The 18,921-nt window shown below is 38.0% G+C and overlaps 2 protein-coding genes across 2 annotated transcripts; both read left to right on the top strand.

Annotated features, from left to right (window-relative positions):
• Positions 1-8,049: 8,049 nt before the first annotated feature.
• tpi1b (triosephosphate isomerase 1b) lies at positions 8,050-12,533 on the top strand. Its single transcript, XM_079691830.1, has 7 exons — positions 8,050-8,254; positions 10,423-10,546; positions 10,839-10,923; positions 11,257-11,389; positions 11,533-11,618; positions 11,706-11,793; positions 11,875-12,533. Exons 1-7 carry the CDS (start codon positions 8,146-8,148, stop codon positions 11,991-11,993), a joined length of 744 nt encoding a protein of 247 aa, XP_079547956.1. The 5' UTR covers positions 8,050-8,145; the 3' UTR covers positions 11,994-12,533.
• A 2,247-nt stretch (positions 12,534-14,780) lies between these two features.
• On the top strand, positions 14,781-16,043 carry LOC307047537 (uncharacterized protein). Its single transcript, XM_079694541.1, has 2 exons — positions 14,781-15,053; positions 15,145-16,043. Exons 1-2 carry the CDS (start codon positions 14,891-14,893, stop codon positions 15,768-15,770), a joined length of 789 nt encoding a protein of 262 aa, XP_079550667.1. The 5' UTR covers positions 14,781-14,890; the 3' UTR covers positions 15,771-16,043.
• Positions 16,044-18,921: the final 2,878 nt, after the last annotated feature.

The raw sequence follows: 18,921 nt of genomic DNA, 5'->3' as shown, positions 1-18,921 counted from the left end.
CAAATTCATAATTGGCTCTTAATTACGTAATTTGGGTTTAATTTGCTTATAGTAAACACCATATGAAAACACATCAAATTGCTAAAGTCTATTTGCTCTCCCCATTATTGATTTGCAGTATGGCCAAACTACATGTAAACATTTACAATACACTTCCAAAAGTCTTAAAACTGAGATGGTTTACATCAAAAAAAGAAAGTCAGACACCATGGTTTTTAAAATTTTTTTAACTGTGATATATTCCTTTGAATGAAAGGCTTTGTTTGGGTATTCTATTGTGACTGATATGTTTAAGCTTGCTAAAGTTGACTTTTTGAAAGAATGATAAAAACAACCTATAGTAAAACACTACTTAGAGAAATTTTTGAATCAGTGTTACTAAATGAGTATTACGTATATTCTAGGCTTAAATCAGGTCATCTTAATCTGGTTAAATTCATGCATATTTGTATGGTGGTTATTTCCTTTTGACAACATATGTGGGCTTCTCTTTAAGAAAAAACCTGCTAGAGAAATATCTAAAAAGCTTTAAATCCTGCTGTTACTAAGGACGTCTGACAGTACTGGGACAACAAATCTACACCTTCCTGTTATGGTGTGGTGTTGTAACCACTCACTGTGACACAACAAACAACACAACATCACAAAATGTACTGTATGTATATTTCTTCAAACTCCTCAAAAGTCAACAGTTAAAAACAGAAAGGGAATTAGTCGAATACAAAACTCACATGTGCAAATATTTATTTATTTTGATAAAGTTGTACTACTGGACAAACGATGTCTCCCACTGAAACTTGAGTATTTCCATATTCTGCTACTTTGTACTACTCCACTACAATTCAGAGTTACATCGTGTACTTTTACTCCACTACATGTATTTAATAAATGTACTTTAAAGATTTTGATTAATGATGTGAAATGTACATTTTGAATACAGGACTACTTGTAACAGAGTATTCCTACACTTTTGGTAATTCCATTTTACTCAAGTACAAAATATAAATACTTCTCCCACCTCAGCTTTTAGTATATATGTAGCTGATAATACTTCTGCACTTCATGTTATTCTAAAATACTAAAGTCCATGCTGCAGATTGAGTCGTTTTATTTTTGACAATATGTGGAGGTTTCTCTTTTGCCTGAAAATGGTTTATATCCCAAAAAGAAGTTCAGTTAACATGTTCAACTTTTTTTAAATGCTAATTTATTTTTGAACTGTGATATTTTCCTTTGAATTAAAGTGTTTTTCATGGTATTCTGTTGTGATCTGTTTAAGCTTGCTAAAGTTGACTATTTAACAGCCTTTGAAAGAATCATAAAAATAACATTAAATACAACTTACTGTACAGATATTATGCATCAGTGCTACTAAACTAACATTACATGTACAAGGCTTATATCTAGCTATTATGATCTGGTGAAGTTATTCCTTACTCATAGATTGGTTATTTTATTTTTGACAACATGTGGGGGCTTCTCTTTAAGAGAAACCTGCTAGAGAAACATCTAAAAAGCTTTAAATCCTGCTGTTACTAAGGACGTCTGACGGTACTGGGACAACAAATCTACACCTTCCTGTTATGGTGTGGTGTTGTAACCACTCACTGTGACACAACAAACAACACAACATCACAAAATGTACTGTATGTATATTTCTTCAAACTCCTCAAAAGTCAACAGTTAAAAACAGAAAGGGAATTAGTCGAATACAAAACTCACATGTGCAAATATTTATTTATTTTGATAAAGTTGTATTACTGGACACACGATGTCTCCCACTGAAACTTGAGTATTTCCATATTCTGCTACTTTGTACTACTACTCCACTACAATTCAGAGGTACATCGTGTACTTTTAGTCCACTACATTTATTTAATACATTTACTTTAAAGATTTTGATGAATGATGTGAAATGTACATTTTGAATACAGGACTACTTGTAACAGAGTATTCCTACACTTTGGTAATTCTATTTTACTCAAGTACAAAATATAAGTACTTCTCCCACCTCAGCTTTTAGTATATATGTAGCTGATAATACTTCTGCACTTCATGTTATTCTAAAATACTAAAGTCCATGCTGCAGATTGAGTCGATTTATTTTTGACCGTATGTGGAGGTTTCTCTTTTGCCTGAAAATGGTTTATATCCAAAAAAGAAGTTCAGTTAACATGTTCAACTTTTTTAAATGCTCATTTATTTTTGAACTGTGATATTTTCCTTTGAATTAAAGTATTTTTCATGGTATTCTTTTGTGATCTGTTTAAGCTTGCTAAAGTTGACCATTTAACAGCCTTTGAAGAATTGTAAAGATAACATTAAATACAACTTACTGTACAGATATTTTGCATCAGTGCTACTAAACTAACATTACATGTACAAGGCTTAAATCAAGCTATTATGATCTGGTGAAGTTATTCCTTACTCAGAAATTGGTTATTTTCTTTTGACAACTTGTGGGGCTTCTCTTTAAGAGAAACCTGCTAGAGAAATATCTAAAAAGCTTTAAATCCTGCTGTTACTAAGGACGTCTGACGGTACTGGGACAACACATCTACACCTTCATGTTATGGTGTGGTGTTGTAACCACTCACTGTAACACAACAAACAACACAACATCACAAAATGTACTGTATGTATATTTCTTCAAACTCCTCAAAAGTCAACAGTTAAAAACAGAAAGGGAATTAGTCGAATACAAAACTCACATGTGCAAATATTTATTTATTTTGATAAAGTTGTACTACTGGACACACGATGTCTCCCACTGAAACTTGAGTATTTCCATATTCTGCTACTTTGTACTACTCCATTACAATTCAGAGTTACATCGTGTACTTTTACTCCACTACATGTATTTAATAAATGTACTTTAAAGATTTTGATTAATGATGTGAAATGTACATTTTGAATACAGGACTACTTGTAACAGAGTATTCCTACACTTTTGGTAATTCCATTTTACTCAAGTACAAAATATAAGTACTTCTCCCACCTCAGCTTTTAGTATAAATTATGTAGCTGATAATACTTCTGCACTTCATGTTATTCTAAAATACTAAAGTCCATGCTGCAGATTGAGTCGTTTTATTTTTGACAATATGTGGAGGTTTCTCTTTTGCCTGAAAATGGTTTATATCAAAAAAAGAAGTTCAGTTAACATGTTCAACTTTTTTAAATGCTCATTTATTTTTGAACTGTGATATTTTTCCTTTGAATTAAAGTATTTTTCATGGTATTCTTTTGTGATCTGTTTAAGCTTGCTAAAGTTGACTATTTAACAGCCTTTGAAAGAATCATAAAAATAACATTAAATACAACTTACTGTACAGATATTTTGCATCAGTGCTACTAAACTAACATTACATGTACAAGGCTTAAATCAAGCTATCATGATCTGGTGAAGTTATTCCTTACTCATAGATTGGTTATTTTATTTTTGACAACATGTGGGCTTCTCTTTAAGAGAAACCTGCTAGAGAAATATCTAAAAAGCTTTAATTCCTGCTGTTACTAAAGACGTCTGATAGTACTGGGACAACAAATCTACACCTTCTTGTTATGGTGTGGTGTTGTAACCACTCACTGTGACACAACAAACAACACAACATCACAAAATGTACTGTATGTATATTTCTTCAAACTCCTCAAAAGTCAACAGTTAAAAACAGAAAGGGAATTAGTCGAATACAAAACTCACATGTGCAAATATTTATTTATTTTGATAAAGTTGTACTACTGGACACACGATGTCTCCCACTGAAACTTGAGTATTTCCATATTCTGCTACTTTGTACTACTCCACTACAATTCAGAGGTACATCGTGTACTTTTACTCCACTACATGTATTTAATACATTTACTTTAAAGATTTTGATTAATGATGTTAAATGTACATTTTGAATACAGGACTACTCGTAACAGAGTATTCCTACACTTTGGTAATTCTATTTTACTCAAGTACAAAATATAAGTACTTCTCCCACCTCAGCTTTTAGTATATATTATGTAGCTGATAATACTTCTGCACTTCATGTTATTCTTAAATACTAAAGTCCATGCTGCAGATTGAGTCGTTTTATTTTTGACAATATGTGGAGGTTTCTCTTTTGCCTGAAAATGGTTTATATCCAAAAAAGAAGTTCAGTTAACATGTTCAACTTTTTTTAAATGCTAATTTATTTTTGAACTGTGATATTTTTCCTTTGAATTAAAGTATTTTTCATGGTATTCTTTTGTGATCTGTTTAAGCTTGCTAAAGTTGATTATTTAACAGCCTTTGAAAGAATCATAAAAATAACATTAAATACAACTTACTGTACAGATATTTTGCATCAGTGGTACTAAACTAACATTACATGTACAAGGCTTAAATCAAGCTGTTACGATCTGGTGAACTTATTCCTTACTCAGAGATTGGTTATTTTATTTTTGACAACATGTGGGGGCTTCTCTTTAAGAGAAACCTGCTAGAGAAATATCTAAAAAACTTTAAATCCTGCTGTTACTAAGGACGTCTGATAGTACTGGGACAACACATCTACACCTTCATGTTATGGTGTGGTGTTGTAACCACTCACTGTAACACAACAAACAACACAACATCACAAAATGTACTGTATGTATATTTCTTCAAACTCCTCAAAAGTCAACAGTTAAAAACAGAAAGGGAATTAGTCGAATACAAAACTCACATGTGCAAATATTTATTTATTTTGATAAAGTTGTACTACTGGACACACGATGTCTCCCACTGAAACTTGAGTATTTCCATATTCTGCTACTTTGTACTACTCCACTACAATTCAGAGTTACATCGTGTACTTTTACTCCACTACATGTATTTAATACATTTACTTTAAACATTTTGATTAATGATGTGATATGTACATTTTGAATACAGGTCTACTTGTAAGAGAGTATTCCTACACTTTGGTAATTCTACTTTTACTCAAGTACAAAATATAAGTACTTCCTTACTCATAGATTGGTTATTTTCTTTTAACAACATGTGGGGGCTTCTCTTTAAGAGAAACCTGCTAGAGAAATATCTAAAAAGCTTTAAATCCTGCTATTACCAAAGACGTCTGACGGTAGTGGGACAACACATCTACACCTTCTTGTTATGGTGTGATGTTGTAACCACTCACTGTAACACAACAAACAACAACACATCACAACATTTACTGTATGTATATCACTTCAAATTCCTACATGTGCAAATACTTCTTGATACATTTGTACTACTGGACACACAACGTCACCCACTTAAACACAGAGGTGGGAAGTAACTAAGTACAATTTTGAGGTACTTGTACTTTACTTGAGTATTTCAATGTTATGCTACTTTGTACTTCTACTCCAGTACAATTCAGAGGTCAACCGTGTACTTGTACTCCATTACATTCGTTTTGTATGTTTAATTACTTTGCAGATTTCTCATTAAAACTAGCTGCACCTTTACCAGTTTTGATAACACTTCAATAATTATAAAACATATCCTATATATTATTCTGAAATGGGTCATTCTGCAGAATGTTTATTATTTGTACTTTTAAGTATATTTCGATGCTAATACTTGTGTACGCTTACGTCTTACTAGTAGCAGAGTATTTCTACACTAATACTTCTACTTTTACTCAAGGACAAGATCATGTGAGTACTTTCTTATCCCACTTCTGCTTTTGGTATATATTTGGATGTTGACGCTTAAAGTTATTCTAAAATATCGAGCATTATGATGAACATGTGAAGTTTTATTTTTGACAACATGTGGGGGCTTCTCTTTACGAGAAACCTGCTAGACAAATATCTAAAGAGCAAAGATTCCTGCCTGATACTTAGTCGGCTGTGAGTATGGGTATATTAAAAACACACCCTTCTGTTATGGTGTCATATTTCATCCACTCATTGTAACACACAAACAAAAAGAAACAACACACATCATATAAAACATGGACATATGAAAATGTCCTCTTCAACTTTCCAACTATTCGCATGTAGATAAGTTACAAAGATATGTTTTACCGCAGTGCAGGCTGGGTATGCAAAACTGAGCCGAAGATCCTCCAATCAGAGAGCGTTAAGCCAGGCGGGGGAAATGGGCGGGACTTCCGTTTTCTGAGCCAATCAAACGGTGAGTCACCACGGATCTTCCCTCTCACCAACTGATCATATTTATTGTATATTTAACACATTTTTTGTGGATAATAACGTGAAAATGTTGCTGTTTTTGCTGTTATTACAATTTAAAAGGTTTATATTGCAGATATTAAAGCTGAAATCATACTTTTACAACTTATACTTATATAACAACATACATAACATTAATCTGGCTGCTAGTTAGAAATTATTTATTTATCTAATATATCATATCACTTAGACTCTTATTTCACCATTTCACTTTTTTACTATTTTTCTTTTGTATTACTATTTACTTGCACTATTGTATCAGTTGTATTGTGTTGCACTGTTGGAGGAGCCTGTGACCTAAGATTTTCATCATCATAACTATACACTCTAGCTAGTATGCACCACGTATGACCAATAAAAGCCTTGAACCTTGAACCTTGAACCTTATACTTGTATCAAACTGCTGTCATATTAATTTCCTTCAGTTTAAGTACAATTGTATTATCACATCAATGGATGTTAATGAACAAAAGTCACTTTTTGTCATTATTATGTAGAACCCATGTCAGCGCGAGGTCTGTGAGAGCACAAAAAACAAAACAATATGTGTCATGTATTCTGCAACAGGTTTGTAATTTTAATCAAACTGTGTTCTCGTCAAGCTGAAAACAAATGCAGAAAAATAGCTATAACGCTGGTACAAAAATGCTTAAGGCTGTGATGCAAGATGTAGTCAGAGCGTTTAAATAAAAGTAACATTATGAACTAATTAGGAAGGGATCCCTAATATATATGTTCTATATATTTCTATATATTATCTACATTTTTACCGGCAGTGGCTCAGTCAGTAGGGGCTTGGACTGTGAGCTGTAGGGTTGCCGGTTCAAGTCCCCGAACAGACCTAAAATATGGAGTGTGGACTGCTACTTGCAGAGATCCCAGTTCACCTCCTACCCTGCCGTGGTGCCCTTGAGCAAGGCACCGGACAACCCTACTCCCATTGCTCCCCGGACGCTGTACAATAGCTGCCCACTGCTCCTAGTAAAACTCCTGGTACTAAGATGGGTTAAAAACAGAGAACAAATGTCACTTTGTGTGCTGTGTGATCTGCATGTGTGGGTTTCACCCTCCGATTCTAATGTGATTAGAATGTACCCATTCCTGCCTTTTACCCCTTGCCTTATTTTACTTTATTTGAATTTATTTTCATGCTTATAGAATATTACACTGATTAGAGATTTGTATTACCAATGACTACACTGAAACTTTAATGAAAATAAAACCTTTTGAATCTTAAAAAACAATTGAAAACATCTAACAATAATGTGCACAAATCATCTAATTATTTTATAGATTTATTGTATTATTTGTGTAATTGCCAACTAAACTTAAAAGGTACAATCTACCAGAATATTATCAAGGTAAATGTGTACCTCATATTCTGACCTAAGGGCCCCGATGGTTGTTTATTTTTTTACAAACCATCAAGGGTCATTGTAACAGTCAAGAATGTAACTTGGTGTTGATACAGTGCAAACATATACAACATACAGCAAACACAAAATAAAAATAAAATGTTTTTGGTCCTATTCAAGCAACATAAATACGTCTCCGGGCGTTTTTTTCCGTCATGTATTTGGGCCGATTTTGAGTTCATTCTTCCATCTGTTGATATGCGTTTTGGCTTTCAAATATTTACACTTGTGAATAAAATGTTTGCTCAGGGCCCCGATGTAACAGGTAGATCCTTGTGTGTGGACGTTTTTAGGCACAGCACTTGAACGCAGCATGACATATCGCTCTTCCCCTTCCTCAAATGGGAAGACGCGTTTACGGGCGTTCCGTGATAAACCAATGGAGCTGGCTGAGAGGAGGGGTTAACTTTTCCATCTTCATAAATAATCTGAGCCCCTCTCTCACACTCGCTTTTTTACTCCTGTGAAGGTCAAACCCCAGTGCGCATTCAGTACCCTTTAAATCTCCTGCAAACACACAGAAAAACCCGCAATCATGAGCAGGAAATTCTTCGTCGGTGGAAACTGGAAGTTGAATGGAGACAAGAAGAGTCTCGGGGAGCTCATGGACACCATGAACGCAGCCAAGGTGGACCCCAATGTCGGTATGTGTGTTTTAAACAACTATAATGCCAAATGTACCTTTTGTATATCCTTAATTGTAACCACTTGTTTTCTAATTATCACGACTTAAATAACAGTTTTTCATATGCACGCTTCCTCGTTTAATGTCACAAAGGACTGATCCAGACAAAATGGCTCGGTTATTGAATACATCAGTGACACCATTATCGTCACCCCTCCTCTATTCCAGGCCCTTGTAAAGAGACATTCATTGTTAACTGTTAACTCTGCATTTCCTGTTTCTTTTTCTTTTCAAACCGAGATTGCACTAAACAGCAGACGGGGGGGAAAGCATGAATAAAGATGACAGATACTGGCATGGGATTTTCAATCATGTCGGTGTTGGTGGTGGTGGGTGTGCGTTTGCAGCAGCACGTAGTCCAGCCTCTGCTGTGAGAGTGCATGGTGCATTCAAGTGAGTCTGCTCGTTAACGATGCCGCTCCTCTCTCATGTGCAAACTCATTAAATAGCCTACTGTCGTCTATTGTGAGCTTTAATTTAAAACGACATAACCGAAGCAGATACATGTATTTTTTTAGTTGGATAACGATTTCTCCAGCATGACCTGAAAGAAGCAGCAGCAGCCATTCGCCCTGTTGCTGTCTGCTTCCTGTAGACTTGCTGCTGCAGCCGTTTTTTTGTCTTTGGCTACTTCGGTGTAAATGAATGAATGCATGGAGAGGTTGAATGTGTCCAGGCCTGTTTTCCACTGTCGTTTCCTCCTGTAAAGTTTCATGTTTTTTTGTATTCTAGATAGGTGCAAACAGTCACTCAGTTTAGACTACCCGTGGACCTTGCCCCATTGAATGAATCCACCCCCTTACAGCAACAGGGTGAAATACAAGCAGAGTTGTCCCACTGGCCTCTCTAGAGCTTTAAAGTCCAGCTGTTTCCTCCACATGGAGACGAAAATATTTAAACTCATCTTCTCTGATTTGACCTCTTGTGACCTCTGCAGAATGCGACCTTTAGGAGGCTGAACTCAGACCTTTAATGCAGAGAGGTCTGACCATGGCCGGGGATTAATGACCTTTACCAGCCCAATAGTAACAGGTTTAATTTAGACTCCCTTAACCCCAAGATATAGTTTCATTTTGAATGTCAGTGTCTTTGCTCTGCTGTACTCGGTTTGACCCGTGCAGACCTTTGCTGCTGCTGTTGGATCTTGTTTGCACAGAAAGGGCAAACCTTTGGAGTTTGCATGCAGTTTGATATGCATGAGTTTTGATAAGTCACACCATGTATTGGTAGTTTCAACATACAAGTGGATGTTGAGTAGTTGTAGTAATAAACACTGAGATAAGATAATACTTTATTGATCCACAGGGGGAAAGGCAGGTGTTGCATCAGCACAAGGACAAGAAAGAATTACAGATAAATAGGGAACAATTAAATAATAAATAATCTGTGTACAAGTAAAGAATATATATACAATAACTGAGTAGGCATGAACTAAAAAAACAATAATAGTTACTAGATTATGTTGACTCAGTGCTGCTACAGTACAAGCAATACTGATGTGAAAAAACACAAATACGTTTTGTTTTTTTAATTGTCGTCCATTTTAGGTCTGCTAATCCCTTTTGAGAGGGCTCTCATTTGACAGTTCTGTGTTTTTTTTAATTTGATTTTTGTGATTATTGACCCTTTTTGTTATGCAATTGAAGTATGGATTGTACCTTTTTTAAACATCATGATTGAATAGAGTGAACTGGATTTGTCCTTTTTTAATCCCCATGGTGTTGAAATACTGTGTGAATGAGTGCAAGTATGTACTCGGTGGGAGTTTAGGGTGATTGTACAGACTTGTGTTCAAGGCCACATTTTGTCTCACTGTTTGAGAGTCTATGGAGGGCCTTGAAGCTGAACATGCCTTCTCTCATTCATAGAAATTAATCAAAGAGACGAAACATGTAGAATATATGCATTAAACAGTGTTAAGTGATATTTGGTCCGGATACTGTTATCATATCTGCAGTTATATGGTACAATTATTTAAAATTAGCCATCACATCCACAGACCAAACACGAATCCCTACTGTCACCTCGTCATCCAAAGTCTTTGGTTCAATAAATATCTCTCAATACCAATATATGTACTATACAAAAAAACAGTTAGTTAATGTTGTCTTCTTCTTCTGCTCACAGAGGTCGTGTGCGGCGCTCCTTCCATCTACCTGGACTTCGTGAGGTCCAAACTGGACGCTAAGTTTGGAGTTGCTGCTCAGAACTGCTACAAAGTCGCCAAGGGAGCCTTCACTGGGGAGATCAGGTACGTCACGTGTCCGTCAGAGTAGAAAAAACAGCGTTTGGTAAATACTAATTAAAGATTTATGGATGCAGGGAACAGAATAAGCACCAAATAGCAGCTAAACGTGGGTCAAATGTAACTGGCTAGTAGGTTTGCTATTGAGTCACTGGTTTAATTGAAACATGTACTAGCCATTTGGCCAAGCAGGATACATTCTCCAACACTTCATTCAGAATCAAAGTGTTTCACATCGCTGTTTGAAACCCATTTGTGTTGCTTATCTTGTGTTATCTTTATGAACATGTGTCTGCAGCCCTGTGATGATCAAGGACTGTGGAGTGAACTGGGTGATCCTGGGACACTCTGAGAGACGCCACGTCTTCGGAGAGAGTGATGAGGTAATGATTATTTTATCTTCTTTAATCACTCAGTGCTATCTTCATAGTTTGCTCTTATGATGCTGAGTGCTAAAGTGGAATCCTTTTTGTTTCTAATGGCTTCTTCTTCACCTCCGTTTTTATAATGCGTCTATTTATTTATGCCGTGGTGTGAACTGATTATTTTGTATATACTAGCCTACTTTTATTGTTGCCTTTTTTCTTCACTGTCACTTTCTGTACTAACGTGTATTTCCCTGCAGTCGGTTGAACGAGGGATATCTTTACTTGAGTAGGATACACACCTTTCCCCCTGAGTACACTTTGTGATTACATGCTTGTGTGTGTTTTTAGCTCATTGGTCAGAAGACCGCCCACGCTCTGGAGAGTGGTCTCGGTGTGATCGCCTGCATCGGTGAGAAGCTGGACGAGAGGGAGGGCGGCATCACCGAGAAGGTTGTCTTCGCTCAGACCAAGGTCATCGCAGGTAAAAAATCCCAAATGTAGAGTTTTACAAGCACAGAGTCTAAATGATGCATTAGGGGATGTGTATGCAAGCTAGAGACGGGTGGAAACCATAAAACGTGTGGAATAAATGAATCAAAGTCTTATCTTGCATCTTTTTTTCAGACAACGTAAAGGACTGGAGCAAGGTGGTGCTTGCTTATGAGCCCGTGTGGGCCATCGGCACCGGGAAGACCGCCTCCCCACAGCAGGTCAATATAAGTAACCAGTGAAAATGACTTCTGCAGTTTATCCCCATTACTCGTCCTGATGTGTCTGCTTCCTGTTTGATATGTCAGGCTCAGGAAGTTCACGACAAGCTGAGGGAGTGGCTAAAGGCCAACGTGTCCGAGGCCGTGGCCAGCTCCGTGAGGATCATCTATGGAGGTCAGTCAGTGACAACATGGTGCTTTTTGTGATATTCTAGTTAGTTTTTCAATATCAATCTCTAAATATGTCTCTCTTCAGGCTCTGTGACCGGCGCTACCTGCAAAGAGCTCGCCTCCCAGAAGGACGTTGACGGTTTCCTCGTGGGCGGAGCCTCCCTGAAGCCCGAAATCATCGAAATCATCAACGCAAAGTTATAAAAACCCCGGCAGCTGCAATGTGCCGAGTCCAGATCAGAGGCCAGAGTCATCCAGTTACATCATCCCTCACTTAGTCCTCTTCCCCTTTTATTCAAACGTATTTGTGTAATAATGTCATTCCCTCCTTTTTTCCTTTATTCTTTTGCTATATTTTGTCATAAAGAAAAGGGACAGGTGGACACTTGCACTCTGCTGCACTGAAAAAAAGTGAAATCTACTGAGAAAAGCCTGTGTGCTTACTAACTTCCACCAAGCTGCAAAGACCGACATCGACAGCTCGTTTGGACGGCCAGTCCACGCCAAGTTCCAGTGTCACAGCTCTCTGTCATCAATGTATTTGTCTTATTAATATTGATGTCTCTTTTGTTGTAGCTATGATGTTCTGTGGCTTCCCCCACCTCCCCTGTAGACGTGCATGATCCGCTCTCTCTTTGGCTGTTTGCCAAGAGAAGAGCGTCCATGTTAATCATACTGTGTCATGGCCGATGGGAAGAAGGGTGGCAAGGCTGTAGGGAAACATAATAAACCGTTTGGAGACTGTTTTAAGTGTTGCGTCTTCTGTGTGCTTGTTTTCTTGATAGTGTTTATCCCATGACTTTCTAAAGACACTTTCATAGTTGTTTATATTTTACTTGTGTACAAAAGGGTTCATAAACAGCTGTGTGTTCATTTACAGACGATGGCAATCCCAGAGGTGTTCTCCGGATGGCAGGCAGACGATATCTTATTACAGAAATGACCTCCAGTTAAGACAATGCCATGCAGAGAAGCATTTAGTTGCTATTTTTATCCTGGCACTGGACTAAATCAGACACACGGCAGGAGTAAAAGACTCGAGTAACATGGGATGAAATTCTAGCTCTGCAAATCACAATCTTGCATACAGAAAATAAATATTGATCAATCTGTAAAATAGAGACCAAAGCATGCTGAGCATTGAGAAATGTTCTCAAATTAATTAGTAAAAATCATTATGCTGCTATTACTGATTGATTTGAGAACATTTATTTATTCTAATGACTTGCCTAATCTTGTTTTTCTTATATACTTTCAAATTGAATTATACAGAAATGGGCTTTCATATAAATTAGCTTATATACTGAGCTTTCTACAACATAGTGCTTGTGCAACATAGCAACATGCAACATAGTAGTGGCGGCTGGTGCATCTTTCTCCAGGGGGGTAAGTAAAAATATGTCATATTACAAGGCAGGGTTAGCTCAAAGGCACTAGCTCTTAGAACTTGATACAGGGCGTTTCTCAATGTTGAGGACGCTTCCTTGGTAGGACATGTCCCTCCGAGTCAGGTCCTTCAGAAGCGAGGCAAGAATCCTTCCCAGCCTCGGAAAACGAAGAATGGTGTAACAGGCTAGCAGGTGTACGTCATATGCCAGGCCCCGCCTTAAATGGAGCGCGATTTCCGCCAAAGATTTTGGAAATTGGTCCATGTGCAAAGCATTGTGGGGATTTTAATTCCGCGGAGGACACACGTGCAGCCCCGAAATTTCCCGCAACGAAGGACACCGGTGTTGTCAAATGATGCACCCCCGTCGTGAAATGCACCCCCTAGCCTGCCGTAAAAAGCGCCACCCCAAAAAAGATGCTTCTATTAATCCCACCCTCAAGAACTTTGGAGGGTATAGTTGTAGGACTAGTACCAATAAATGGAGCACGTTTCATGTATGTGACACGTGTATTGTCAGAGATAGCAAGGGGTGCATATCGTGGCAACCATGCTGTTCATAAAAAGCACCCCCCAAATTAAAAAAATTATATTAATCCCACCCTCAAGCACTTGATGTAAAAATGAACAACACATTGTAAAGTACAAGCAAAAGTATACAGACAGGACGTCACAATTAAATAAAAACATATTGAATAAAAAATTAACTGAAAAATAAGTGACGAATGAATTCGACAACCCAACCATCAAAAAGACAACATAGAATAGCGGACTATACATTCAAATGCGGGTTCCCGTGTCAAGGGGTGCATTTCACGACGGGGGTGCATAATTTGACACAACACCGGCCTCGGTAGAATTCCAAGCGTCCTGGACATTGGAACAGTCCTTAGGCGGCACTCGATGACACTTGAAATAGTGGCTCTGGAGCAGCCTTCCTCGACATTGAGGAACACCCACGGTCTATTATTTTAGAAAGGATTGTGCCTGTTTTTGTCAACTTCCTTATGCTTACAGATCCCTATGCCGTAGCCTTCATTGAGTTGGACAGCTATGTTTACTTTCCCAAACATGGCTTGTCGCAAAGCATTTTCCATGTTCATGCTTTTGATTTTTTTCTGATATGTGCTTTAAGTCACTCACACCTGTCTGGATCCATGCTGGGTCTGGTCCACATAGTAATTAGTTTGCGATACTAAGACACTGCTGTAAGATTAATTGAATACTAAGCCATTATTTTGTCCTACTAAGTAATTATTCTGTAATACAAAGTCAATATTTCTAGATACTTAGTCACGATTTTCAGATATGAAATCATTATCTAGAGATAGTTTAGATAACTTTTCATTGTAGCCTATTGTGTGTTCTACTGGCAGGAATTGGCTTCCATAAAATAAATTGTATTTTTCACCAAATGTTTTCATCCGAGAAACCTTCTTTGTATTCAATGGCCCTTTAGTAAATACAACATTTGCAAGACGTATAACATTATATTATTGTTGAATCAACCAATATGTTGTGTTGTTTTGGTCGTAAATCACTCTTTATTGTTTGTTTTCACCCCGGTGCTGCAGGGGGCGCTGGCTCCCCGCAGTGAGCCCTTTAAGGGTCTCATTCTCCGTGTTTACAAGCGAAGCGTGACGTTCAGGGACCCGCAACAAAACGTCTCACAGTGCCACTAAAAGCTAATTATTGTAATTAACAAGCGTCCAAAATGCAGTCACTGAGAGTATTTCTTAGTGAGAGACTGACGGCTGCAGCGGAGGAGATATTTGCAGCTGTGGAAAAGACAATAACCGAGTACAAAGAGGAGATATTTCGTTCAAAAGATCTGGAAATCAGTCGTCTTAGGATGCAGCTGAAGATCCTCATATCAGGTCGGTTGAATGGAACAAAATGTCATGCAGAACTGCGTTATATTTCGGATAAATTGTATGATTTTGATGCTTGTATGTGTCTTTTATCTAGAGCCTCGGTTGGACCGATGCATTGGAGCCCAGCTGCAGCAGCTCACACATCAACACCTTCCTCCCCCCTCTCCTCCTCCCCCTCCTCCTCCTCAGCATCACTCAGTCTCTGCAGTGGAGCCTCCTGAGCCCTGTGAGGAAGATGAGGAGCATCCAGAGCCCTCCCAGGTGAAGAAGGAGCACCAGATGAAGAGCCACAGGGATTTCTGGCTGGGTCACGACGAAGAGCAGCTGGAAAGCCTTGAATCAGACATTAAAGACTTCATCTCCTCCCCCTCCAGCCTGAAAAGCAGCCTCCAGGACCCCACCTCGCCCTTCCACACTTTCCACACTCATCACATTGACGAAGGCAGAGAGAAACCCTACCTCTGCTCGGTGTGTGAGAAGCGCTTCAGTAACTGCTCCCACCTCTCAGCTCACATCAGGACACACACCGGAGAGAGGCCGTACAGATGTGAAATCTGCAGAAAGACTTTCATCACCACCAGCGCTCTGAACCGACACCAGACCATTCACACCGAGGGGAAACACTTTGTGTGCAACTACTGTGGCAAATCCTTCAAATGGATGGAGTCTCTGGGCAGGCACATACGAAGCGTGCATAAGAGGGAGAATGTGCCTGTATGACTCTTTTCGAAACACACATTTCAGATTGAGTAGTTTTGTTGTTGCTGTGTGTGCTGTATTCATAATTTAACACAAAGAATGTAACGATTTTGTATGTCTTATGTTAACGTGTGCATGGATGGACCTCATTAAAAGCCTTGTAAGCCTGTGTGCAAATTAACTATAAAAACACTTTAACAAAATAAAGTTAATGTTAATTTATTACTGAAGAATAAAAAAGTAAATGCTCTTTGTTTAGTGTTGTGTTATGTTTTGCTACCTGCTGCAGTAACATAAGAAAAGGAAGTTGCACAGTACTCCAGTAGATGGCAGTAACTGCATTTCATTCATCATTTTATGTTGATATACAGTATATGGTAGTGTTCAGACTGGTGTCTCGTATGTACTTCGTTTCTGGGAACTGACAGGAAAGTCCTTCTTAAAGTCAATAAATACATAGAGGTCATTCACAGTGGTGGAGTTAAGCAAGTATTTTAAGGAGAGTGGATGCTGTTATAGCAGTATATCAAAGCCCATGATTTAGGGATAAGTTGTCAGGAGTCAAAAGTTCTTGTGTCCACAGACTTTTGGCTACTACAGTGTATTTGGTACATGCTATAAACTTGGGATGTTGCTTTGGTTTTGCAGTGAGTTTTCTCCCTCAGGGTGAAATTAGACCGGACTTCCCCTGAGCCCTCTTTACTTGCTATCATTATAAAACCATTACTGATATCCAGGGGTGAACTTGGAAAGCAGGGAACAGTGTGTTACAGAGAGCTTTGTGTTAGATAGATACAGGTCTTTAAAATATACAAGTTTGAGTTAGGAAATATTGAGTTTACTGTGTTTTTGTGGCAAGGTTAAAGGCACCAATACAAACAATATATGAGCCTTTTTAAATCCCCTTTTTCACGTGTCAGCTAGCTTGAAATATTGATAGTAACTGGGCAAATATTATATAATATTATAATATTGATAGTAACTGTGCAAAACTGTGTTTTGTATTGTGAATAATAGATACAGGTCTTTAAAATATACAAGTTTGAGTTAGGATAATACAGAGTTTAATGTATTTTTGTGGCAGGGTTGAAGGCACCAATACAAACAATAGATAAGTCTTTTTAAATCCCCCTTTTCATGTGTCAGCTAGCTTGAAATATTGATAGTATGCTAAGTGGCAAGCGTCTGCACTTCATTCACGTCTCGCAATGCTGCAGAGCATCTTGTTGAACTGGAGTATTATTTCATGATACACTCACTTAATATGGAGCGGTTTCTCTGAGGGCTCTCATGTACGTGCAGGTGCCCTCTGCAGTAAACCTCTTACTACAAGTGTGCAGAGTAGGCAATTAAAATGATGACATAATATCTCTTAGAAATGGAAAACTGGATTATAATAAAGATGAAATATGTGTATAGGCGCTGCTCCAAAGATTTCCCCGCTGCAGGTTCAATGGAGAAGTTATAAGACAACACTTCAGTGGAAATGACCCAATCGTATAGTTGTACAGCCCAGTCTGCATCTTCTGTGCTGTTCGGTAGAAAACACCGGAGATGGGTTTCACACTGGAACTCCAAAAAGAGCAATGTGCTTCCCATTAACCCCGTTATTCCCTGTGGCCAAAGGGCTTCCTCGCTCTTTGTTTACTATAAATGGGTACAAAATGTTTCTGGTATCGGCGAAAACAAAAAGATGTGTTGAAAACAACTGACTCTCGTATGAAAAAAGTTTAAAATTGTGCTTTTTTAATGTTGTTTTGCAGGTGTCATTTGATCATTTATCCAACAAACAAGAGTGGTAACAACAAACCTGTGTGCTTGATTGTTTTTAACATGCTGTATTAGATAAATATACAAAAAAGGGTTAGGGTTAGGGTCCAGTTTTTTTATCATCACCTCAAAGTGTAATGCAACTCTTATCTTCCTCATACACCCAATACCTTTTTCATTAAGTATGTTTTTGCTATGGTAGGCCATTGTGTCCTAATTAAAGACTAGGGTTGAAAAATTCCGGGAATTTTCAAAGATGGAAACTTTCCACAGGAATAAACGGGAATTAACGGGAATAAACTGGGAATTTTCTAAATTGAAGGTTGGCTCTTCATAGGGAACTTAAATATAGTTGGGGAAAGTATATTTTAGCATAATCTTGACTAAAACAAACAGATGCCATTCAAGTACACTTGAATATCCATGCCATAGCACACTGCTTACTGCATGGCTTGAGACCACACAAAGGTTCGCAACAGGCTCACAAATGTGAGAGTGGAAAAACTGGTTGGCATTCGGGCAAACCTAAGGCTGTTTGAGCCTGACACAGAGCCATCCTCAACAAGGCTGGACAGTGACACGGAAGAGGAAGACTCAGAGTGTGATGTTGATGAGGCCCAGGAAGAGCCCGTTGACTGAAAGGGTTTAGCCAAAATGCAGAGGATTGCTTGAAGGAAGATTTGCATGTTTAATGGTTTTTTTGGAGGGAGAAGGGCTCTTTTCATTTAACATTTTGAACATTTTGGGACTTTGTGGGGATCTTTGGATGGGGGGTGCATTTTTGTTCATTTTTTAATGAGTGGGGTTGGGGGCGATGAGTAACATTTAACTCAACATTCCTGTTTATGTTTTTTTGTTCAATTTTGCATCGAATATTTCCAAAATTCCCCAGCTTAACTTCCCATGGAAACTTTCCGGAACTTTCTGCCCCTTTGCACCCTATTACTGACTGATCATGGTTTTTATTGTGTTTTATATTTGAGTTGTGTGAGATAAAAAACGTAACAATTAGAGATATGAAGTAAACATAGACACACATAAGAACAATGGGAACATTAGCCTCGCTTTGCCTAGCTTCATTTTGACCTCGACGACCAGAGAAGACAAGAACAGGTGGAAAAAAAAGGGAAATGTATGCAAAATGTGAATATCAACATCAAAAGAAACAGACGTGACTCTACATGGTGGTCAATGTGTAGCCAGGATCCTCTTAGACGTAATGTTTTAAAACCTGTTGCCCAACCCACAGTCCATTTCCTGTTTTGTTAATCAAATCATGTTGGTTTTTTCCAGGTGTAATTTGAGTTGACAGTGAAAGCTTTCTATTTCCAGCACTAACCGGACCAGTTTTAATCATGTCGTTGGTTGCTGAGATGTTGAGGATGACCATGTGCTCCCTGAG

This window comes from Notothenia rossii (genome assembly GCF_949606895.1).
Source record: "Notothenia rossii genome assembly, chromosome: 7".
NCBI classification, from domain to species: domain Eukaryota; kingdom Metazoa; phylum Chordata; class Actinopteri; order Perciformes; family Nototheniidae; genus Notothenia; species Notothenia rossii.
The sequence above is the reverse complement of the archived record's forward strand: the minus strand, read 5'-3'. Positions and strand labels throughout refer to the sequence as shown.

What these genes read in the sequence shown, in the direction of transcription:
- tpi1b (XM_079691830.1), top strand. Translation starts at nt 8,146, where the DNA reads ATGAGCAGGAAATTCTTCGTCGGTGGAAACTGGAAGTTGAATGGAGAC. An exon ending in TCAGACCAAGGTCATCGCAG is followed by an intron (nt 11,390 to 11,532) that starts GTAAAAAATCCC and finishes TCTTTTTTTCAG; the next exon opens with ACAACGTAAAGGACTGGAGC. An exon ending in AGACCGCCTCCCCACAGCAG is followed by an intron (nt 11,619 to 11,705) that starts GTCAATATAAGT and finishes TTGATATGTCAG; the next exon opens with GCTCAGGAAGTTCACGACAA.
- LOC307047537 (XM_079694541.1), top strand. Translation starts at nt 14,891, where the DNA reads ATGCAGTCACTGAGAGTATTTCTTAGTGAGAGACTGACGGCTGCAGCG. An exon ending in GCTGAAGATCCTCATATCAG is followed by an intron (nt 15,054 to 15,144) that starts GTCGGTTGAATG and finishes TCTTTTATCTAG; the next exon opens with AGCCTCGGTTGGACCGATGC.